Raw genomic sequence first — 14,627 nt, 5'->3', positions numbered from 1 at the left:
TGGCCAAACGAAAGGGCTGATACCGATACTGACAACATTGGAAAAGAGACCAAGGATCTCAGATCTTGAAGTATTTGGGAGAGCTTGTGACATCAGCACCGTTGCCTCCCACACCACCTCAGATCAGGGGACCTGAGATCTTAGAGTTTGGTTTGAGCTAGATTCCAATAGATGTAACATGCCCAACCCAAATGAGATGCTGAGCCAAGCTAACCAGGTCCAATCACAGACCCAGTATGGGCCGTAGGAGACTACACGATACACCAGATTGGCGGACAAAAAACACCCAAGCTCAAAAAACTCAAGATGACCAATAAACCAGAGAGAGAGAGAGAGAGAGAGAACTCCAGAAACAAGGAAAATGTCTACAATAATAAAACACGTCAAAAGTGTTCAACACAAGACGCATCACCAACTAAATAGCCATCGATTCTCTTATTTCTCTTCGTCCATGAAACGATGACAAAAATCATTTACCTACCCTCCACCACTCGCCTCTCAAAATCACCCTTCAGTTGAACCACCCTCTCTCTATGCAGAGCTGCAACCCAACAATCACAAACATTAGATTCTTCAAGAAAACAAATAGACATAATTCCGTAGAAAAAAAAACTTCCAAACAATACATCAATATATAAAAGAAAAGAAAAGAGGAAAAGCTTTGATCCAAAGATATGACCAAACGAGGAGAATAAAAAGAAACAGAAGCCCCCATGTTAAAACACACATTACACCCCTGCCTTCTCAACTTAAGGGTGAGGTTGGATTGTTATGGCTTTCAATTGCACCGGAGGAACACAAAATTCTGGATTTCATGCACTGGCATCCAACAGACCACTTTGATTCCCTACTGAATATCCAGAATTTTATCACTGTTTTTTCCTGCTAGTGTAGAAAACATGAAAATCCAGTGAATTATAGATTTTCACAACAGCCACATTCACCCTATAGCAACTTGGCACGTTCACAAGTTGAAACAAAAAAACAAAGAAATTTTGAATAAAATCGTAAAAGAAAAATCCTCCAATGAAAAATGTCTCCTCTCTAACTTCCATAATTGAGGGTAGCAGTCTTGAATTTTGAGATGGCTCACTTATAAAAGCTGTAGCATATTTCTGTAAACCTCATTGATATACAAAGTAAACAAAGAGTGGCCAACAGTAGAGAGAGAAAAAAGAAACAGAAGAAAGAAAACTTCTACTAATGCCTAAGCAGCAGGGATAATTCCTGCCTGGTCCTGGGTTTAATTCATATAAAGTGTGACAAACCAAAAGGTGGGGATTACAACTTTGCTTTGCAACCAAGTCTCGCTTTCAGCTCCTCAGCAACTGCATTGATGAAATCCTGTGTGTTCAAATACTGATCTCGGGTAACCCTGCATAATTAAGCAAGAATATGATGATGAAACTGAGGGATCAATATAATCGACTCCGCTAAGACAGATAGATGCCATTTCTAGAGTCAATGGTCAACCTCAGGTACCCAAACCATGCACAGGTAATTGTAACAAAGTTGGTTTCCTCATAAGGCTATTAACATGTCTAAATCATGTATGTGCCCATGGCCTAAACTCAGCAACAACGGCCCAATTTACCCAACTTTCCCAGATTCTGGAATCTTACTTCCAACAACCACTACAATTCAAAATGCTTGAGCAATGTTAAATCAGATTGGAGATCGTTAGGCACCTAATCTGACCCATGACAGATGAATTTGGAGGTAAATCTTTTATTCGAACGACTGGTACAAGTGGACATGTAAAGTAACTGAAAGTTGCTATGGGAAACAGAATCCAAAGCCAGAGAATCCCTAGATTGGTTGGAAGCCTTTGAACAGCACAGGTGATTCAGGTCCTGACTGAGCTACCTTCCATAATTTACCAGAGAATCAAGCACAGGTGCTGAAACAAGTTTTAGCACCTACTGGCAGCTGTGGTAATAACCTTAAGCAATGTCCATAGCATAAGCCAGCAAAGATGCATAAGTGGTCTTGTGCCTGAATTGCTAAGCATTTGACATTCAGACCCATGTTTGAGTCAAACAGTGATACCCGATCCCAGACATGTGGATGCAAATGGAATGATTTTTGAAAATTGAAACCAATCCATTGCACAGTTGGATGGACTAAGCTCTAGTTTCAAGGTTGCTATCCAGATTCTTATATAATTCCCAAGAGAAAACATAAAGCATAAATTGCAAAGAAGATTACTTGGGTCCATGGATGAGAAGAGCCAAGTCTTTGGTCATTTTTCCTGCCTCTACAGCTCCAATGCAAGCAGCCTCCAGTTTCTCCGTGAAATCCAGAAGTCTCTCGTTATCATCTAACTTGGCCCTGACAAAACAATTAATGACCACAAATAGGAATATCAAACAGTTATTCCAAAGAAACAAAAGTAGAAATCATCTCTCTCTCTCTCTCTCTCTCACACACACACACACACACACACACAAGAGCGCATATATATTCAATGTACAACGATCGCCAATAATTTGAAAATCTCAAAATTTATCATAATGTTTTTGGATACCAATATAATCTGGAAAAATCACAATATTTTCAAAATACCACCTATTCTAAAAATATAAATATTTTAATCCATTATTTACACAATAAAAATGTATTTTTTAATTTTTAGAATTTTCCTTTCACATTATTATATATTTGTATTCCTAATTTTTATATTTTCCAGTATTTTGTAGAGACCTTCCTTAAATTTCCAAAACTTTTAATTTACCATGAGATTTCCTGCACAGAGAAAATCCTGATAACAAGATCTGTTTCATTGATATTCATAAACCCCTTTTTGTGATAGGTGATATTCATAAACCTCAGAAAAGCATATTAAAACAGTCACCAATCCAGTCAAGTGTCGATTGTTAGGGGCTGAAGATCAAGATGATATGCTACACTTACGTGCAGTGAAGTTGAGTTAGCAGGTATCAGAGTTATTCTTGCTTGTTTTTATTGACTCAGGATGAGTCAAAACAGTTGTGGTTCAAAAAGAACTTGACTTTATGTTGTAAGAGTTGTAAGCAGTCGCTTTTTTCAACTCTCAAGTACACCGAAAGTTTTGAGCACATTATCATGAAAATAAATTAGTGGTACGAGGTTTTCATATTTGCAATTAGGGTTTGCAAATACCTGTGTGCAAGCCCCCGTGTCCAAGCAAAGACTGAAGCAATGCTGTTGGTACTTGTTTCACCACCTTTCTGGTGAACACGGTAATGTCGAGTAACTGTGCCATGAGCAGCTTCAGCCTCGATAGTTTTTCCGTCAGGGCAAACCTGTTTGAGAAATTAATTCAGTTCAACTGAGCAGCAATTATAGCAAGCAAGAAGCAGGTAATCATTTTGGTCAGATCTGTACCAGCACAGAGGTCATCAGTCCAAGAGATCCAAAACCTGCAAGAAGAGAAACCAGTTTTTAGAAACCACCATTCTGTGACATGGTGAAAAATATCTAAAGCTTGATGACAAAGTCAGATTTGTACTGTCTTATCCCATGTATCCTTAATTTACAATGGGCAGACGACAGACAATATTGGGGCTTCAGGCTGACACAACAAAGAGGAATGGATTAACCCAGCCTCTCAGATGGTATCAGAGAACTTAGGTTATCAAATTACTCAAGTCAAGAGGCATGTTGCACATGGTTGACAGCAGGGCTTCAAAGAGAGTGAAATGCTACGCTCTGTATCAGGTCAGGTTCAGGTTTTGCGATCTACACACTATCCATGAAACACTTTTGCACATACAATTCTAACCATCAGCAGATCACGAACCTTGAGCTAAGAAATCACTCTGCACATCTCCATCATAATTTTTGCAGGCCCAAACATATCCACCTTCACTCTTGAGTGCATAGGCTACCATATCATCAATAAGTCTGTGCTCGTACCTGTTTATCATCAAAGATCATACAAGAAGCTGACATTTACCATAGAAAATTCAATGAGGCTGCTGCTATTAAAATATGTATATATACATATATCTCTTTTCCATGTCTCTGTACATCCAAATACCCTATAGGGGTATTTTGGTAAATTTCTCTGTACTTTTCTTTTTAGGATTTTCCTTTTCTTTCTTTTTTATCTTTTTGTTTTTCCTTTTTTTATTTTTATTTTTATTGTAATAGGACCATCAAAAGGCCCCATCCATCTAGTCGTTGGGGCCCCAATGGTCACATTTATGACCGTTGGGGCTCCCAACGACTAGAAGGGAGCCCCTTGTGGTCCTTCTCTAATGTCTTTGCTCCTCTATAAATAGAGGGCTTTTCCTCTTGTAAAGTAATGGGTTTTTCAGCCCACTTATTTCTCTTCTTCAATAATATTATCTTTGCCTTTTAGGCACTTTACCCCTTAGTGGGTTATTTATGCATTTTACCTGCTAGTGTTCTTGGCTCTTTGCTTGACTCTTTTAAAGAGTTCTTTGCATTGTTGGTGCCTTCACTATTCTCGTTACATGGTATTAGAGCCATTGGATTTTCATTCATCTTGGAAGATCTTTTGGAGCTCTTCATATTCTATTTTTCCCGTCGTCAATGGAGCATGAATTAAGAGTTGAGCTCTCCTTCAAACTCAATGGCTTTGTGATGGGCACCACTCTTGAACCCTCCTTAAAGTTCACCAAAATTAAAGGAGGTGTTGAGAGAGCTCTATAGATGGAGAAAACCACATTAAGGCCATTGACGAGCACCAATCCAAGGTAGAAGATTGGGAAAGTAACCATGGTTCATGAAAAATGTTGATATTAAAAATTGTGCCAACATTCCGAAATGTAAGAGACCCAATGAAGCATGGTTCTTGCTTAAGGGTATGTATACCCAAAAAGATCTTGCTAGACAATTTTTTTGTCAAAAAAAAATTAGAAGTACTAGACAAGTAGATATGAGTGTCCGCGATTATTTTAGTGCTTTAACTCCTCTTTGGGATGAACTCGCTCTTCTTGAGCCCAAGTGGGTGGCTTCGAAAGATATTGAGTTAAGAAGAGAACAAATTGAAAAAGAACATTTCTTTTAATTTTTTCATGGGCTTAGGCTGAAATTTGAACAAGTTAGGGCATCTCTTCTTCATAGAAGTAAAACCTTACCTATTGAAATGCTTTTGCCGAAGTATGCCAAGCGAAAACTCGTCTTTGCATAAGTCTTAAGAACGATGAAATTTTGGCCGTTACTAGACCGAGAACAAATGTAAAAGCATATAGACCTCCCCATTTCTCCAAAAATAATGGGTATAGAAAGGAGTGATTTGTCACTATTGTAATGAACTGGAGCATAATAAGCCGATTTGTCCAAAGCTTAAAGGAAAGATGGTCGCGGTTAAAGAAAATTTTCCAAAGAAGGAAGAAGAAAATGTCAATGGAGGAGATATCAAAGAAACTCTTAGTCATATTTCTGAAGTCCTCCAACATTTTCTCAAGGCTTCTTTAACATCAACTTCAGGAGCCGCCATAGCTTATTCATCATCACCTCCAGGTATGTGGATACTAGACTCCGGTGCTTCTTTTCATATAACATCTCATAAAAACTTTTTTTCTAATGTTTTTTTTCGAACCCATATCTTCTTATGTTTCAACGACCGATGGGACATATTTAAAAATTGAAAGTATTGGAACACTTGATTTAAAATCCTCTCAAAAAAATTTTGTCCCCAAAGTAAGAGTTGTTCTAAAAGTTAACTTAAATCTTTTTTCAGTTTCTCAAATTACCGATCATAGTTGCCAAGTCTCTTTTTCACCTGAAGATTGCACCGTGCAAGATCTCCAGTCAAGGAAGCTGATTGGGCAAGGCCATAGGAGAGGCAATCTTTATTTTATGGATTTTTTGACTCTTCCATCAAAGAAATTTTGTAATTTTGTAAATGTCAAAAGTATTGAAGTGTGGCATAAGAGACTTGGTCATCCAAACTTTTTAAAGATATCGCTTTTTACTTTTTTGGACAATACTTGTAAAAACAAACACATGACTTATAAAGATTGCATTTTTGAGAAATCTAAAGCTATTCCATTTTTTCAAAGATATTATGTTCTCGCACGACCGTTTAAACTTATTCATTCTGATGTGTGGGGTCCCTCCCCTGTTATATCTAAAGGAGGTTTTTCTTATTACGTAGTCATTGTTGACGATTTTACTTGATTTACATGGATTTTCTTCCTAAATCGCAAATCTAAAGTTCTCTTTTTTTCAAAGAATTTCATGCAATGGTTAAAAATCAATTTTTAAAAATCCTATCCATTCTTAGATCAGATTCGGGAGGAGAATACATGTCTAATGACTTTCAAAGCTATTTAAAAGAAAATGAAATTTGTCATCGTTCTTGTCCAAACACTCCGTAACAAAATGGCCTTGCGAAAAGAAAGCATAGACACATAATAGAGACAACAAGAACTCTATTAGTTTCCAAAAATATTCCAAAATCTATTTGGGTCGAAGTTGTTCTGACTTTGGCATATCTAATTAATAGAACACCCTCATCCTCTTTGAAAAATCTTTCTCCATTTGAAAAGATTTACAATATGTCTCCTGACTATAAAAGACTAAGAATTTTTGGATGTACGTGTTTTGTTCTAACTCACAAAAAACGATAAATTTTCCTCAAGGGCAATTAAATGTATTTTCTTAGGATACGGCGAAAAACAAAAAGGTTACTGATGTTTTGACCTATTAAATAACAAACTTTATATCTCAAAAGACGTCTCCTTTCTTAAAGAAGAAAATGGTTTTTCGCATAACCTAAATGAAAATGTTGATTATTCCTTTTTGTTTGACTTGTTACCTCAAGAAAAATGCATAGATGATCATGTTGAATCTATTGAATCTCTTGAAACTCTCATCAAGGATCATATTGAACGTCCAAATGATAAGCAACATGACCTACATGAAAACTTAAATGAAAATATAATAAGTCACACACAAGTTTATTCTAGAAGAAATGAAAATAATCTTTCTTGTACCCTTGAAAAATTCTTTCAAAACGAATCGATAGAAGAATCCGCTTGAAGAAGATCGAATCATATTTCTAAAATACCTAATAGATTTGTATCTTATGATTCTTTTTCTCTAAATTTTCGAGCTTATTTGTTAGCTCTTCACTCTTTCCATAAACCATCTTATTATAACGATGCAAAACAATATGCTCATTGAAATGAAGCAATGGAACTTGAACTTAATGCACTTAATAAAGCACAAACTTGGGAAATCATTGATCCTCCTAATGGCAAGAAACCCATTGGATGTAGATGGGTTTTCAAAGTAAAAACTAAAAGTGATGATTCATTAGAAAGATTTAAGGCTCAATTAGTAGCCAAAAAGACATGCCCAAGAATATGGGGTGGATTATGATGAGACTTTTGCCCAAGTTGCTCGAATGATTAGTGTTTGAGCCCTTATTGCAATAGCTTCTATTAAAAAATAACTTACTTTTCAAATTGATGTTAAGAATGCCTTTTTAAATGGAGATATGGGTGAAGAAGTTTATATGGAACCACCCCCTGACATAAATTTAAATGGTAAAATTTTGAAATTAAAAAAGGCATTATATGACCTTAAGCAAGCTCCCAAAGCTTGGTATGACAAGTTTAATAATATATTAATCAATTGGGGCTTTATTTCGTGTTATACTGACACTGCTCTTTTTGTTAAAAAAACAGTTGACTGCATTGTTATTCTACTTTTGTATGTTGATGATATGATCATCACTGGAAGTGATAAAATGAGAGTAAATGATGTTAATACTATGTTAAATAAAACTTTTGATATGTCTGACTTGGGGGTTTTGAGATATTTTTTAGGTATAGAAGTGGCATACTCACCTCGAGGATACATTCTATCTCAAATGAAATTAGCAGACATCTGTACCAAATCAGGAGTTTTAAATGAAAAAAAAGTTGAAACTCCTGAAGTTATAAATGCAAAGTTGAGACTTGAGGATGACGTTCTACTTGAGGATCCTACCCCCTATCGGTAATTGATTGGATCTCTTATTTACTTATCCATCACCGGTCCGGATATAGCTTATGCGGTTCATGCTGCAAGCCAGTTTCAGCATGCTCCTACTACAGTTCACATGGCGGCCGTGATGCAAATTATGCGATACATTAAAAACACCATTTCCAAAGGGTTTTTCTTATCCTCTTCTTCATCTCTTGAATTAACTGCTTTTACTGATGTAGACTGGGGAGAAAATCTCAATGATCGAATCTCAACTACTGGTTTTTGCATTTTTTAGATGAACCTCTCATATCGTGGAGATGCAAGAAGCAACAAAAGGTTTCATTATCATCCACTGAAGCTGAATATTGGGTCATGGCGATGACAACTATGAAAATCGTGTGGCTTAAAAGTCTCGTATGTGACATGGGCGTCCTCATTTCTTCTTCTACCAAGATGTGTTATGATAACAAGAGCGCGATTTACATCGTCAGCAATCATACATTCAACGAGCGGACCAAGCATATTGAAATGGATTGTCACTATGTTCGAGACGAATATCTCAGATGAACCATCACATTACCATATGTTACTTCAGAATATCAGTTGGCTGACTTCTTAGCCAAAGCGCTTCCAACTCCGTGTTTTATGTTTCTTCTTGGCAAACTTTCGGTCTTCTCCCCGTAAAGTTTGAGGAGGCGTGTCAAAATATGTATATGTATATATATATATATACTTATATATATATATACTTATATATATACATATATCTCTTTTCCATGTCTTTGTACATCCAAATACCCGATAGGGGTATTTTGGAAAATTGCTTTATACTTTTTCTTTTTAGGATTTTCCTTTTCTTTCTTTTTTATCACTTTGTTTTTCCTTTTTTCTTTATTTTTATTTTTATTGTAATAGGACCATCAAGGGGCCCCACCCATCTAGTCGTTGGGGCCCCAACGGTCACATTTCTGACCGTTGGGGCAACCAACGACTAGAAGGGAGCCCCTTGTGGTCTCTCTCTAATGTCTTTGCTCCTCTATAAATAGAGGGATTTCCCTCTTGTAAAGTAATGGGTTTTTCAGCCCACTTATTTCTCTTATTCAATAATATTATCTTTGCCTTTTAGGCATTTTACCCCTTAGTGGGTTATTTATGCACTTTATGTGCTTGTGTTCTTGGCTCTTTGCTTGACTCTTTTAAAGAGTTCTTTGCATTGTTGGTGCTTCCACTATTCTCATTGCAGCTGCTTGAAGAAACAAAGAGTAAACCTTACCATATCCCTGCAGCCTCAAACTTGGATTTCCACTTGCTCTCATAGACCTCCTGAAAAATATCTTTGAACCTGAATGTGGGGACAGCAGAGATCCAATTAGAGAATTTAATGATTCGCCTTTAAATGAAAATCATTTTGAAAAGCAATTACCAGTCCTTCCAGATTCATTGCCATGGACAACGAGTTAACTTAAATTGCCAAATCTATCTAGTAGATAGGAAAAAAAGTGACAAAGACTATCACGCACCTCCCATCATACTTCTTCAAAATTGTGTTCTTGGTACTGAGATAAAGAGGCCACTTCTTCTGATAAGTTGTGGCCATTGAAGCCTCAGCAAAGGCACGTATCGACTATTGTAAAACCCATTCAGATGAAACAACTATTAGCAGCTTTATTATCTTAAGTAAGGTCCAAATAGAGGAAGAACTAGCAGACTGGCAATACATTAAATCAAATCAAGAGTAATGATAAAGCAAGGCAAGATAAATGACCACAGACCTCATCAGTGTTGTACATAGCCAGAGCTACTCCTCCAGTACCTTTAAAATCGTATACTTCTAACTCAGTCTTCTCACCACTTCCTTCTGGTACTGCACAGAAAGACATGTCAGGAAATGCAAAAAGAAAACTAAAGAACACCATAATCCTCTTAACTATTGAATCCACCTACCAAAAACTAGCTTGAGCTTTCCGGGGCCATGGATAACAGCATCTGTTGCTCGATATTGATCACCAAAAGCATGCCTTCCAATGCATATGGGCTTTGTCCATCCTAAAAATACATAACAAATGAGATAAAAATCAAATCCTCAAATATCTGCAACTGGAAGTCCTCATGCTAAGTTGACATATAATCATGCTGACTCATAACAGCAAAATTAAAAAAAAGGTTGTCTGGAATACAGAGTCAGCTTAGTTCTGTCGCAGAATCTACCTAAGCAGAGACAACTTGGAGGTTTCAGTTAGCATGTGAGTCATAAAAACTGAAATATAGAAAGCTTCAGTGATACCCTTAAATAGGAAAGTGCTATCTTTGTATCTTCCATACCTGGAACAAGCTTTGGAATGTTCTTGCAAAGGATTGGCTCTCTGAATACCGTGCCTGAATCAAGAAGAGTCTTGAATAAGCAATCACTAAGTTAGTTTCAACATTCAACAAAACAAAGTGGACAGAATATTTCTAACCATTTAAAATGTTCCTGATTGTGCCATTTGGGCTCTTCCACATGTATTTCAGGTTGAACTCCTTAACACGGGCTTCATCTGTCATGCAATGATTAGATGTAAACAGGCAAAAACATAGTTGTGCATAAAAGACAACCTTGAACTGATTTATGAGACAATTAATTATATAAATTACATGAGATCCATACCCGGTGTTATAGTTGCACATTTGATAGCTACATTATACCTGCAGATAAGTCATGACAGCATTGGAAGGGAAGGTTAAAAATAATGACATCAAATAAGCAGTTTGTCCAGAACAGAAGAAGAAAGAAGAAACTACCGATTTCCAACTAATTATTACAGCTATAGATATTCCTATGTCCAAGTTTACACAAACAGTGAAAGAAGATTTAAGAAGATAGTCAAATTATCACAACAGGGTTGCTTTGTTTCACATTGCTAAAATAAAACCAACAACAAATAGCTTTCCTGAACACCTAACCATCAAGCTGCTCATTTTTTTCTGAATAACTTGTTATGCATAGAACAATCAAAGGAAGATAAATAAGACAATGAACATTACTTCAGAGTAGCTTCAGCACTCTCAATAGTAACTTTGTCATCAGTAGCATCACGATTAGGAAGCCCAAGGTCAAAGTACTTTATGTCAAGCTCCAGAAAAGGAAAAATAAGCTGTCACATCCACCAAATCACCACAATCAGGTTGCACGATCAACAAATTTAGAAATGTTACAAAGAAGAAATCCAATTTTTAATGACTGATTGCAAACTAATCACCTTGTCCTTGATCATTTGCCAAAAAACTCTGGTCATTTCATCCCCTGAAGAGATTAAAAAGTTCTATGTTAGAACAACAAATAAGGAATTCATTAGCAAAATTCATTCAATATTTATAACAATCTAGCAAGCTACATAGAATTCTTTGAACTTTAACAAAGGCACAGGTAAAAAGAGCAAATAAGTACATCAAGAAATGAACAAGAAACAGCTTATAACATAGCCGAATCCAAGCCCAGAAAAAGCAAACCGGATCTGACATAACAAGAAGAGTGAGAGATTCAAAGGTTCGTGGTGCTCTGGGTTGCTTCTGAGAATAACAGCGTCCCATGATGAAATTGATGCAATCGTGCCAATAAAAGGAATAAACACCTTCAACCAAAGACACTGAATATCTCGTGCGGATGGCATGTATATGAAGATTGAAGACTACTCTAGAGATAGGAAAGCTCAGCTTCAAAATTTGCTAGCCACCACATTGACACATTCAGAAAAGGGGCACAACAGAAATACGATCTGTGCCCATACTTCGAAAATGAAGAAGTCTAAAAGAGTTCATAAGCAACCAAAAGAGAATGAATAAATCTCTTAATCTACGACAAGGTGATGAAGACCATTGCTTTCTTTTGAAGTCGTTTCCATGTCAAGAAAGGACCGTACAACTCAGGGCTTGCAACCTAGGATTTGCTATGGCCCGTGAGTTGCTAGTTTTCAATTTCTTAACCTACCCTTTACTTACTGCTCCATGTTATGACCATACAACTGATACAAAAGGACTATTCAGAATCAGATCCGATCACATCAATAGAAAAATGATCAAACTTCAGCAGTTCCAATCAAAAGCATAAGTCAAGCTTCAAAGAGAGCACACACATGGAAAATAGATGTAACAGCAAACAGATACCATAGAAATAGTTTTTTTTATTGGTACCAAGAGTAATTTCATCAACAAATCGGCCCTAGACAGTAATTGTAATCAATAAATCTCAAGAAAAAAAAACTATTTATTTCTCACATGCATCACTGAGCACAAATCACAACTAAAGAGGGAAGAAATCAAACAGAATCCAAATCATTCATTTTGGCAAACTAAGCTCACTTAAGTTTAAAATCATACAAAGAACATGAGTAACGGTTCCAAAAGAAAGCATTCCACTGAACGAAAACATAGAAATAAAGAGAAGACGTCAACAAGAAAAAAAAAACAAAACGATTTCTTGTTTAATCAGATTACTTTGTTAGCAAATCATTTCATCCTTCTTCTCAAAAAAAAAAATCACCAACCCAGACTACTCAACTGAAACAAACACGAAGATCATCTCTCGATCAAAACGAATCTAAGATCCAAAAACTAATTGCAGAAGAAACTAAAAAAAAGGAAAAAATCGGAACTACAAAGACACAAAATAACAAACGAACTAATTCGAGAGATCGATCAATACATCGAGATAAAGAGATGAATAAACGACAGGAAAAAAAGGAAAACAAAAAGACAGGGTTTTTTCCCCTCCCTGGTAGTGGAATCATTACCGTCCATCTCTACGATGGGATTGGCGACCTTGATCTTATCGAATCCCATGGCTTCCCCAACTCAGAGAGCGTCTCACAGATCGGAGGAAGCAAAAGAGAGAGAGAGAGAGAGAGAGAGAGAGAGAGAGAGAGAGAGAGAGGACTGTGAACGACTCAAGCTAATAAAATGGTGGGCAGGCGATCCAGAAATCGAAGCAACACAAAATTACAGTAAGCCTCACAGTTAAGCATCTATTTAGGAAACGCGTAACATTTTCTTCTTATTGCATTAAACATCTCATTTTCACTAGAATTTCAAATACAAGCTTATTTAGTTCTCCTGATTCTTGAAAATTGGACTTCTTTGCAACCATCTGAGTTGTTTCTCGAGAAAGTTGTGCCCTTGAGAATGTGAGTCATAGGTAACTTTAATGTTGTATTTTCTCATGTTTACAATTAGAGCTTTTACAAACTTTTTTTGTTTTTAAAGGTCATGATTACTTTGGTCAGGAAGTAGGAGCGCGCTGATGGTTGGTGTAACTAACTTTGACAATATTCTAGGCCAAAACATTCACAATTCACAATTTGTACTTTGTATTTTTCCATGTTTCACTCACCTTGAGAAAGTGCTGTGATTGTGATTAGTAGGATTTTCATACGATCAATGTTGTCCGGTCCAATAGGTATCTAAAAAATCAAGAGGAAAATGACTTAAACCAGGTAATTAAAAAAAAAATGGTCAAAATAGTTTTTAAATAGTTTTTAATATTATTTTAAACTTTTTAAATGAGTCTTTTTCTAGTTAAAAGTTGGGTGATTTAGATCACAATTCACAATTTATACTTTGTACTTTTTCATGTTTCACTCACCTTGAGAAAGTATTGTGATTGTGATTAGTAGGATCATAGGATCAATGTTGTCTCGCCGGATACTTATCTAAAATAATCAAGACTAAATTGACTTAAACCAAGTAATTAAAAAAAATGGTCAAAATAGTTTTTAAATATTTTAATATTATTTTAAAATTTTTAAATGAGTCTTTTTCTGGTTAAAAGTTGGTGATTTAGATCAATTCACCTCCAAATCAGTATCACCTGAATGGTTTGGAAAATTATTGAATATCCTGTCAAACGCTGGGTCAGATGGATAATCTATTACAACCACAAACCACAACCTTCTATGGGCTTCTACTATTGATCGTGCATTGCTCGAATGACAAATGAAAAGGGAGGCCTGCTTAGGGGCATTGGAACGCCCTGGATTTGGAAGGCCGGAGGAGTTTCAAGCTTCTGGAAGAGAATGCATAAAGATCATTAACAGGTAGGGCGGAGTAGGAGAATTTTATTTTGATAGAAGTTCTTGTTGCGAATCATTACAAGTCGTAAGTAGTCTTTTTTCAACGCTTTCGCATTAGCCTTAGCCTTAATAGTGGTGGTGGTGGTGGTGGAATGTAGTAGGTTGTCCTTTACCAGCTTGCACTTTCTCAATTTTACAAGCACTTGGCAAAGTGGTTGCATTGCATATTCATTTCTCAGACACCTAAGAAAGTTTGCTGATAAATGAGATGAACAAGCTATGCTTGACTCATTTTTATGACAGTCAAGCCAAGTCGGAGCTCATAATAATAAGCTCAAGTTAGATTAGCCGAGCTTAGAATGGCTTGCTTATAGACAAAAAATACATTGTTTCAAAACTATAAGAGCCTAGAAGTAACAACAACAACAACAACTACAACTACGCCTTCATCCCAAAACAATTGGGGTCGGCGATATGAGCCTAGAAGTAATAAGATCACAAAAAATACATTGTTGGAGAGTTGAAAGCAAAAAGGATTTATCTTTAGATTTGTTGCTTGCAAACCAAATACTTCAATCATTTGTTCTACACTATATTATATGATATAAAATGCATCTGTTTATGACTCATTAATGAGCTTATACAAGCCGAGCC

At 36.3% G+C, this 14,627-nt stretch overlaps 1 protein-coding gene across 3 annotated transcripts; it reads right to left on the bottom strand.

The window, feature by feature from the left end:
* Window positions 1-343: 343 nt before the first annotated feature.
* On the bottom strand, window positions 344-12,859 carry LOC149814647 (isocitrate dehydrogenase [NADP]). 3 transcript variants are annotated; one of them, XM_089990095.1, is made up of 16 exons: window positions 12,699-12,859; window positions 11,169-11,212; window positions 10,954-11,063; window positions 10,577-10,614; window positions 10,389-10,466; window positions 10,252-10,305; window positions 9,874-9,975; window positions 9,702-9,793; window positions 9,450-9,553; window positions 9,203-9,271; window positions 3,782-3,897; window positions 3,367-3,401; window positions 3,142-3,284; window positions 2,209-2,331; window positions 1,269-1,375; window positions 344-541 (listed from the first exon to the last, which is right to left on the bottom strand). In XM_089990095.1, the coding sequence occupies exons 1-15, from the start codon at window positions 12,745-12,747 to the stop codon at window positions 1,282-1,284; spliced, it is 1,251 nt and encodes a 416-aa protein (XP_089846221.1). In that variant the 5' UTR covers window positions 12,748-12,859; the 3' UTR covers window positions 344-541; window positions 1,269-1,281. The 3 variants fall into 3 exon arrangements, with proteins under 3 accessions (XP_089846221.1, XP_089846219.1, XP_089846220.1); XM_089990093.1 differs by having other exon boundaries at window positions 1,286-1,375; XM_089990094.1 differs by having other exon boundaries at window positions 1,289-1,375.
* Window positions 12,860-14,627: the final 1,768 nt, after the last annotated feature.

This window comes from Nuphar pumila, chromosome 15 (assembly GCF_984573655.1).
Source record: "Nuphar pumila chromosome 15, dmNupPumi1.hap1.1, whole genome shotgun sequence".
NCBI lineage: Eukaryota > Viridiplantae > Streptophyta > Magnoliopsida > Nymphaeales > Nymphaeaceae > Nuphar > Nuphar pumila.
This window is presented reverse-complemented; position numbering and strand designations above follow the sequence as displayed.